This window comes from Sinocyclocheilus anshuiensis, unplaced genomic scaffold (genome assembly GCF_001515605.1).
Source record: "Sinocyclocheilus anshuiensis isolate Anshui unplaced genomic scaffold, SAMN03320099.WGS_v1.1 scaffold3514, whole genome shotgun sequence".
NCBI classification, from domain to species: domain Eukaryota; kingdom Metazoa; phylum Chordata; class Actinopteri; order Cypriniformes; family Cyprinidae; genus Sinocyclocheilus; species Sinocyclocheilus anshuiensis.
The window spans coordinates 2,641-12,740 of NW_015541076.1; the positions used below are offsets into that span (position 1 = coordinate 2,641).

At 37.5% G+C, this 10,100-nt stretch overlaps 2 protein-coding genes across 2 annotated transcripts in view; one reads left to right on the top strand and one right to left on the bottom strand.

The window, feature by feature from the left end:
• The window catches only part of LOC107690701 (transgelin-like), an 8,163-nt gene extending 1,859 nt beyond the window's left edge, over positions 1-6,304 (top strand). Inside the window, exons 2-6 of the mRNA XM_016489092.1 lie at positions 1,673-1,864; positions 2,430-2,598; positions 5,655-5,757; positions 5,832-6,244; positions 6,275-6,304. Of these exons, the coding sequence (XP_016344578.1) occupies positions 1,685-1,864; positions 2,430-2,598; positions 5,655-5,757; positions 5,832-5,979 (600 nt within the window). The 5' untranslated portion in view covers positions 1,673-1,684 and the 3' untranslated portion in view covers positions 5,980-6,244; positions 6,275-6,304. The remainder of the gene's footprint in view (positions 1-1,672; positions 1,865-2,429; positions 2,599-5,654; positions 5,758-5,831; positions 6,245-6,274) is intronic.
• A 194-nt stretch (positions 6,305-6,498) lies between these two features.
• The window catches only part of LOC107690700 (proprotein convertase subtilisin/kexin type 7-like), a 7,239-nt gene continuing 3,637 nt past the window's right edge, over positions 6,499-10,100 (bottom strand). Inside the window, exons 3-5 of the mRNA XM_016489091.1 lie at positions 7,964-8,057; positions 7,677-7,794; positions 6,499-7,546 (exon numbers count right to left, since the gene is read on the bottom strand). Of these exons, the coding sequence (XP_016344577.1) occupies positions 7,325-7,546; positions 7,677-7,794; positions 7,964-8,057 (434 nt within the window). The 3' untranslated portion in view covers positions 6,499-7,324. The remainder of the gene's footprint in view (positions 7,547-7,676; positions 7,795-7,963; positions 8,058-10,100) is intronic.

Sequence of the window (10,100 nt, forward strand, 5' to 3'; positions counted from 1 at the left end):
GCTGCTCTCTTTGGGTGTGTGTGTGTGTGTGTGTGTGTGTGTGTGTGTGTGTGTGTGTGTGATTTGAGCTTCGCTTCGATGGAGTTACGGACTGCTGAGATGTGTGACTGTAGCTGATGGTGTTTCTGGAGGAGCATGTTCATCTGATCCTGTCATATTCAGCTGTACAGTACTGATTTTTCCATCCACCTCCACTCAAGGACTGTATGAACATGTGAATCTCTCAGCCTCTGCCTCTCTGGTTGCTTTTTGTGTAACGGTTTAGCTCAAGTGATCCATTTGACAGCATATTTTTTTTATAATTGTGCTGAACTGTTTGCCGTTGGAAATGCTGGACTGTTTACACCGCACAACATTTATAAGCATGATTTGTATGTTGATTTTACGGCTTTGTGGCTGCTTCCAATTGCATCATTGGCTTTTTTTTTCACATTATTCTGATGGTGTTTAGCTTAATTTAAAATTTCAGGAGAAGAGGATTTCAGGAAAGGTAAAATAATGATAAACTTCCCCAACTTGTGTTCTTGTTGTATATCTTTATATAACAACAAGCAAGCATTATTCATGTTGAAAATGTCTAATAACATTTGACAGAGGAACATTTCAGACAAACTACACTGTAACAAAAAAAAAAAACAATACAAAAATATAAGAAATCCGACATGGAATTGCACATAGCCTCCTGACTACCAGGAAAAAACAGTTTTGTGAATTTAGTATTTCGTCATGGCATTACATTGTTTAGAGCATAAGAAAAATTTGGAAAATACAATTTTTGAAAAAAAAAAAGATATTTTATTCATATGTTATGCCATGCCCTCTGTAGAAGACATCGGGACTTTAAAAAGTCCTGTTTTCTAAGAAATAAAAACACATGAATAGACATGAAAAGACAAAAACTGATTTTTGTTTTAATCACAAATCATTTTCATTTTTTATACCAAACTTTATATAAAGACGATTCTCAACTATGTTATGAAAGATATTTTTAAAAACCATTTTTCTTTCTGCAAAATGTGTGTAAAATGGCCATAAACAAGTTTTTCCATTATATACAATGTATCTAATTTGCATATTAATGTGTTTTTGGGGCAACATAGAATGAACAAATAAGTGCAATAATGGGAGTAATAATTAGCAAGATTTTCATAATAATATCTAATATTTAATAGGAATATTGATACATAATTTTTTCTCTATTCATTTGTTGTGTCTCCCAAAATGTGTAATAAACATGCGTTAAGTCCTCGTGTCCTCTACAGTGGACATGTATGAAATCCACGTCCTGTTTCATAACAGAAGGGCATATTTTGATTTGAAACCCCATAACATTTTCCTGAGATGTTGATTTATGACACACACTTTGAAAATTAGTCAGATTTAAATAATTACAAAATATTATCATATTTCCATAAGAGTGTTACACTTGATCACTAAATGAATGTCAGCCATTTTTAAAGACCAAGGAGAGGGAGTGGTGACGGTGAAACATCCAGTCATTTAGTATCTCTGAAAAGCCCTGAATGTGCTCTGTACAGGACACCCAGACTTACAACTGTGGCATGTAACGTCTCAGAGAAATCACTAAAACATAATGTCCCCTACAGAGGACAAAACTCCATAGCTGGTAGTCAGGAGGATATTAAGAAACTTTATGTTATCCTCTACGCAGGGAGCTTCAACCATGGCAAACAAGGGTCCATCTTATGGGATGAGCCGCCAGGTGCAGGATAAAATCAAGCAGAAGTACGACCCTGAGCTGGAGGTGCGTTTGGTGGAGTGGATCGTGACTCAGTGCGGCTCTGGGGTTGGAAAACCAGAGGCTGGAAAACTGGGCTTCCAGACCTGGCTCAAAGACGGATGTGTAAGCCATGCATGTGTGGTGCTCTCAAGGCAATCATGCAAGCAACATGTTGTGTACTTTTAAGAAAAGGCTGCCAAGAAACAGGCTTTGACAGCATTTTATTTCACCTTTAACCAAGAAAAAAAAAAAAAAAGCTTGAGATTTAAAAATCTCTTTTGCGAGTGTCCTGGCCGAGGCAAGCAGCACATGTAGTTTCACAAAAATAGATATGTCATCTCATAAATTAATAAATTATCAGTAATAGTAATTTTTAATTAGTATTAGTAATTAATAAAAAAGTGTTTTGACAAAATTATGAATGAGTGAAAAGCTAGCTGCTAACTGAACCTAGGCTATTCAGTTTTTAAAAAAATAATAACAATAATAAGCTAAAATGAATAGGCATTGAAGTAGAGACTCCAAGATTGGCACGAGAAATGCTCAGACCAACTAAAACTGAATAACATTCCTGTTGAGTGACACGGATCAAACCACACTGGAATCTGCATGAGTGACTTGTTGTTATAATCTCATTCATAATGATGACGTTTCTGGAAGGTAATCTCGTTCTCCGTACCGTTCTCAGGTTTTGTGTGAGCTCATCAATAGTCTGTGTAAGGACAAGCCTGTGAAGAAGATCCAGAGCTCCAGCATGGCTTTCAAACAGATGGAGCAGGTCTCTCAGTTCCTCAATGCTGCCGAGCAGTACGGCGTCGTCAAAACCGACATGTTTCAGACCATAGATCTGTGGGAGGGTGAGTTCAACAAAACACATACTGTATATATTCCTCACAGACATTCAGATCTCATGTCAAATGCACAATTCAGTATATCGGTTTAAATGATCATTCTTTACATTTCTCTATTAACTTAACATTATCAGCTAACTTTAAATAGAGTTTGTTAAAGTTAATCATTTTTAATGTATGGCATGAGACAGAGCAAAACTAAACTAGGTTATCATATATGCAGCAATCATTTGTGTCTGGTTAACAGGATACTAAACAGTTTCATAGATTTAACTCTGTTTAGCATGTACTGTAATACAAAATTAATATTAAAATAAAACATTCATTTTAAAGTAAAAAAAAAAAGAATTGCACATTGACATGCCTCTCATACATCACCATTAAATTTCAATGGTTTGTATAGAATAATTAATTCTAACAAACTTTAGTTTTTATTGAAATAAAAAAAAAAAATCAAAATAACTTTAGTTGTTTGTTTGTCTTTATTAAACGTGTTAATATCACCGTTATATTATGGGGAAAAGCATTAATCGTAATCCTTTTTGTTGTATAATATTTCGTAGTACAAAGTAGTTAGGTCTAGTAGACTAGTTATTAACCAATTTACTTTATTTTTACTTTAAACCCAGTAATATCCTCCATCCATCAATTCTCCAAAATGCTTGTCTCCTTTGTTTTGTTTTTTTAATACAAGATTAGGATGAGTTTGTTTCTTCATCAGGTCTGTAGAAATGTAGCATTGCATCAGTGTCTCAGCAATGGATGCTCTGCAGTGAATGGGTGCCGTAAGAATAAGAGTCCAAACAGCTGATAAAAACCACCAAACGTTGCATGTTTATAAGAAACAAATCCAGGAAATCCAGGAGATGGACTTTTTCACTGGAGGAAGCGTTATTATGGATTATGGACTCGTGTTTTTAGTTAAAAAGGTCTTAATGCTGGGTTTGTTTCAGCTTTTGTCTTCTCCAGATGTTAACTGATGGACTGGAGTGCTGTGGATTACTTGTGGATTATTGTGATGTTTTTATCAGCTGTTTGGACTCTCATTCTGACGGCACCCATTCACTGCAGAGCATCCATTGCTGAGACACTGATGCAGTGCTGCATTTCATTAATGGAACAGCATTGGCATTTTGTTTCATTTTTAAAGCTAATTGACGATGCCAGAATTTACTTATATTTTTTTCTATTGTTTTTACATTTGTAATAGGGTTAAAATAATAATGCTTTAGGTTTAGAATCAGTAACAATTATTATAACAATATATTTTGAATTGCAGGCAATAGCTTAAGAAAAAGTCCAAGAACAAAAGCATGAAAACATTATATATACACATGATACTTTGGGCCCGAGGTGTGGAAAATATGATTTCTTATTAGTTCAGCAATAACCTTTCAAATGAAATGATCCTGACAACAACCCAGGTGTAGAACATTGTACATCAGAGTTGAAATAAAACACTTGCTTGTTCCTGAAAAATGCTCTCCGGACTGGAAAAGACAAACGGGAGCTCAGTGAGGAATTCAGCAAATGTGCTGATGATCTCCTGATTTCTGACACGGGAGACTGTAAAATTATCCCTAATGCTACTGTAACAAACGTTTCATGGGTGTTTTATCCGTTCAGGGATTGATGTTACATTCAAACCACAATAAAATCCCTTAATAATATCCCTTAATTACCAAAATACCCACAATTCCAAATACCAAAAAACAAGCATCTCTTCGTCTTCGAATATTCACTGGTATCTTCTGTTGCCATGGACAATGGTTATTATTAAAACAAACAAACATTCAACATCTAATCAATTGTGACCCTGGAGCACAAAAGCAGTCTTAAAGAGATAGTTCACCCAAAAATGAAAATTAGCCCATAAATTACTCACCCTCAAGTCATCCTAGGTGTATATGACTTTCTTCTTTCAGACGAATCCAGTCGGAGGTATATTAAAAATTGTCTTTGGTCTTTCAAGCTGTTTCATGGCACTCAGCGGGTGTTGCATGCATCAGTCCAAAAGAAGTTAAATAAAAATGCGCCCATCCATAAAAAAAGTGTCTCACATGGCTCCTGTAGTGAATCGATGGATTTTTGTAAGAAAAATATCCATATTCAAAACGTAATAATCACTTGAATGTAGAGTCATCCGCCCAGAGCTGCTTCTGTGTACAACTGCTGGTGCAAGCTACATTAAAGTGATTACTACGTTTTGAATATTTTCATTTTGAATGGATATTTTTCTTACAAAAACGCATCGATTCGCTACAGAAGGCCTTTTGTTCACCCCCCGGAGCCGTGTGAGACACTTTTTTTATGGATGGACACTTTTTATTTAACTTCTTTTGGACTGATGCATGCAACACCCGCTGAGTGCCATGAAACAGCTTGAAAGATCAAAGACGATTTTTAATTTAACTCCAACTGGATTCGTCTGAAAGAAGAAAGTCATATACACCTAGGATGACTTGAGGGTGAGTAATTTATGGGCTAATTTTCATTTTTGGGTGAACTAACCATTTAAGTTGCTGGGGTATATTTGTAGCAATAGCCAACAATACATTGTATGGGTCAAAATTATATATATTTTTTAATGCCAAAAATCATTAGGATATTAAGTAAAGATCATGTTCCATGAAGATATTTTGTAAATGTCCTACTGTAAATATATCAAAACTTAATTTTTGATTAGTAATATGCATTGCTAAGAACTTCATTTGAACAACTTTAAAGATGATTTTTTCAATATTTAGATTTTTTTGCACCCTCAGATTCCAGATTTTCAAATAGTTCCATCTCGACCAAATATTGTCCTTTCCTAACAAACCATACATCAATGGAAAGCTTATTTGTATAAATCTCAATTTCAAAAAATGTACCCTTATGACTGGTTTTCTGGTCCAGGGTCACAATTCAGTTGAACAAATGCAGGAATCACTGCGGACCGTCTACCTGCTAGATCCCAAAATTCAAGAAAATCAAAAACAGTTAAGATCTATGTGCATCTTCATAGCTTGCTTGTGCAAAAGAGCTGTGCTTTAATCATGCTGCTGCTGCTTTGACGTCAGGAAAGGACTTGGCCGCAGTGCAGAGGACACTCATGGCTCTGGGCAGCATCGCCGTTACTAAAGATGAGGGCAGCTTCCGCGGAGATCCCAGCTGGTTCTTCAAGTGAGTCCCGCTGATCACACAGACACAGCACTGCACACGCGACATGGACTGACGTGTCTGCTCTCTGTTTGCAGGAAAGCTCAGGAGAACCGGAGAGATTTCTCTGAAGGCCAGCTGAAAGAAGGGAAGAATGTTATAGGCCTGCAGATGGGATCCAATAAAGGGGCGACCCAGTCTGGCATGACAGGCTACGGCAGACCTCGACAGATCATGAACCCATGAGTCCTTCCCTCGGTTCCCCGAGCATCACTGCATCCCAACCCCTGGACTCCAAATGTTCAAAATATGACCAGAATATGACAGCGTAATAAATATAAAAGAACACCACCACTCGGTACTAAACCAAGTTTCCATATCCAGTGTCAATCCCTGCTTGTGGAATGTATCTGGTCAAATTAAAATTCTTTGTTGAGCAGAATTTTGCATTTCATCTGAGTGCAACATGACAGATTGTGCGGTTTAATAAAGCAATAAGCCCCAAGAAGCCGTGGTTTACAGTGCATTTATAACAGCTAAGGGGGTTTTAGGCACTCCGCTTTTATAAAACGGTTATTCCATATACGTAGTTAGGTTTCACAGAATAAAACAGAGCAAATAAAGTGTAATGATATTAATAAAAACAGTATTCTTCCACCAAACAATGTAGCTCCTCAGAAACAGTTGTGGTTGCAACAAAGTGGTTGCCGAGCAACACACAGAAGTAAACAAAGGTGTATGTTACTTTGTAGAGTAATTTACAACAGCTTCGGCTCAGCCAATCAGAATCAAGCACCGGAACTCTCTGTTTTATAACATTCACTTTGTAATATCTGCAAGTCAACATCACATCGAAATGAACCCATTTACTTCTGTAATACACATTACTGGTCTTATTGTGGTGCATGTTAATCCAAAAGGGAAAAAATTAGGCTAAGGTCACTGATCGATCTTATTGTTTTCTCTACCGGTCATATAGAAAGACTTCTCACCAACCAATCAATTCCTCATAGACGAAATCAAGCTCCACTCCTCTCATTACAGAAATTAATTGGTTTGCGTTTAACATTTTGTGTTGATTTTAAGAGCTCGTCTAAAAGCACATAACACTGTAACCCATGCAGACATACTAAAACACTTTCCCTTTTTGTTTTTATTCAAACCTCATCTGAGTTCTTGTTCACAAGAATACCACACTTCGGTAAAAAAAACAAACAAAAAAACAGACTACAATCAGTAAAATATCTGCAGTTAAGCAGACCTCCAGTTTAAACAATCTCTTTCAGTCTTTCAAGTGTCGGAGGTATTTATAGACCTAAGAGTGACACATTCGATGCGTCACGATCAAGAAAAAAGTCATTATATTAAACTCCACAAAATATCATCCACGCAGCACTCAGCAAACCTCACACACATTCTCTCAATCATGCACTGAATGTTTCAAACACTGCACTCAACATCAGGCACTCTTATAAGACAACATTGTCATGAACACAAAAGAAGGCAACTCAAAATAGAGCATTTGGCTCACATGCGCAAACAAAAGCGAAGTGCAACCTGAAATTTCAAACGAAAGAAATGGAGACACGTGCTACGTGTTCTCATCAGCAGCAATGAGCGGGACTTTGGACTCATTGTCCATCTCGGGCTGGATTTCCACCACTTGACTGTCCTCTAGGCCCGTGGATCCGGCCTGAAAGCCTCTGTCCCGTCCCGCCGTGCTGCATCCACGCCAGTCCCAATGAGTGAGGGTCACCTCCAGAGTGTAATAGAGCGACCAGAAGAGAGCGAAACAGCCCAGCAGCAGGAGAGACTGCAGACCACAAAACACGTTTATAAGTTCACGTGCAAAATGACATATGCATTGGGTTCGGTTCAAGCCATACACTAGTTACACATGTGACAGCGTGTGCAACCATGCTGGTGTTTTCAGGAACACACACCTTCAGGCTGCTCGAGGTGAACGGGCTCACGATTTCAGGAGGAACGTCGATACCAGGAGGACAGGGAAGAGCAAAACTTCTGTCCAGATACTGTCCACCCATGGCGTCTTCAACAACCCTGACAATTCAAACAAACATGCATGGAAATGTATTAACACTAAACTGATTCAGGATTACACTGCTGAAGCTAACAGACCAGAGTCAGAGCGTGTATTTTTTTTAACATCTAAAACATCTTCAAGTAAATGCAACGAGCTCATGTTGAGTATCAGTCCTCTGTGGCTCACCTCCGTCTCTCTTTCACCTGCTGATGAGACAGAGAGGAGCCGTATAGAGTGAGTTTCCAGTGCTTCAGGACGCCTGATGACAGAGTCGGCTCTTCTGAAAGACAGAAACACGGGTGACACATTAGGGCTGGGTAAAAAATATAGATTTTTAATCAATTCTCATTTATATGAAACAATATCGATTCATAAATCCCAAGAATTGATTAGTCTAGCTTGTCAGATAATGAACGGAACAGTGTAGCAATCCCACCCATCCAATAAATTTCAATACACTTTGTGATTTGTTACTTTTGATATGAAACAATGTCTCAGATTCTGTCCATTTTATTACAATATTCAAATATGAAATGCCGTTTTGGCGCGGTTGAATGTGGCTGTGAACTGATCGTCTCCTCCGCTTTAATAGCGGTTACAGCATGAAATAACCATGAATGAACATCCGAGGGTGTTAAAAGAAAGAGTACAACTTACCGAATCCATCTCCTGTCTCATGAAATCGCTCAATCAGTGTTTCAAACGTGGAAAGATGAAAATAGCTTGTAAACAATCTGTCACGTAACGGCACATTTACCACAGAAAAACCTATTCGGTGACCATGAACTAGAAACATTTACTCTAGAGAGGAGCATTTTGCTAAATATGCACCATATAACATATTTTTTTTACTGTTCTTCAATATTTTTGTGACAACCACCATTTAAATGTTTTTATACAAAAAAAAAACTAATTGAAATAGCCTATAATTATGTAATTTAAAGAGCAGCTCATATGGTATTTTAAAGTGTGCTAATATTGTGTTGGAGTCCCCTACACCAGGTTTAAATGCATCTAAGATCAGAAAACATTGTAATTTTCTCAGAATATACATTTAATATTAGAGTCATTTGCCAATGATTTCTAAACGATTCGTTCCAAGCAGGTTTGGAGCAAACCCCGCCTTTCCATAAGCCTACTCTGCTCTGATTGGTCAGCTGGTCAAGCCTGCTGTGATTGGCACAGAGAGGAGTTCTTGAGCAAGTTAGCGAACGCTACCATTGACAATGCACCTTTGCATAAAACAATAATATAGTGCTCCAATCCATTCTTATAATAATGACATAAAATACAAAAACACTTATGCAAGCGAATCGTGCCCACAGCTAAAGTTTAGCTGCTAAACTGTGAACACTTAAAACAATAACGTTGGATACGTTAGCCGAGTAACGTATCAATGGTACTTACAGGTTGTGCTTCGGAGAGCGTGTTAGTCCAAATTAAGAAGATAGAAGAAGCCAACGAAGATTAAAGCCAAGATTGGAGAAGCAGTCCTTGGTAAAATGACATGCACACAACAAAAGTTTCGAATTGTATTTCTGTGGTATCCTTGAACACAGCGTCTTCTCAACATCAGGGGTGTGAAGTAACGAATTACAAATACTCACGTTACAGTAATTAAGTAGTTTTTATCAGTAATTGTACTTTTTTGAGTAGTTTAAAAATTGTGTACTTTTACTTTTACTTGAGTACATTTGTGTTTGTGGGCAGGTCAGACTCGCGGGCAGGCGGGGATTATGCAAATGTGTTACCCAGTGACGTATACAGGTAACAGGCAAATGATTCGAAAATATGACGACTCGTTAAGGCGATTCAGAATCGACTCTCTCTTTTGAGGGACAATATCTTTATTTATCATGCACTTTTTTCATTAACAACTTTGCAGATTGTATTCATTTAAGGATAGCTACGTTATAAAATGCAAAAGAGATATTTTTCAAAAGCCCATATGACCTGCTCTTTAAAGTTAAAGTTAGTATTATAACTTTAATGTTACAAAAACTTTATTTAGTATATTCTAAGTGTTTGAATACAAATCAGCAAATTGACTCAGATAGTGCTGGGCGGTATACCGGTTCATACCGAATACCGGTGTTTATTTTTATTATGATATGACTTTTTAAAATACCGCAATACCGGTGTATGTCGCTTAAACAACGTTCGGAACGCCACACTGTTTGAAAGGGGTCCCTTTTCACTGTTGCACTGTCGTGAGGGAACAGCTGTATGTGTTACTAAGCGTGAAAGTTCCGAAACTGAAGCTGTAGAACTAATAGAACGTGATGACACAGAAGAACTCATCCACAATATCCACATCGACCAC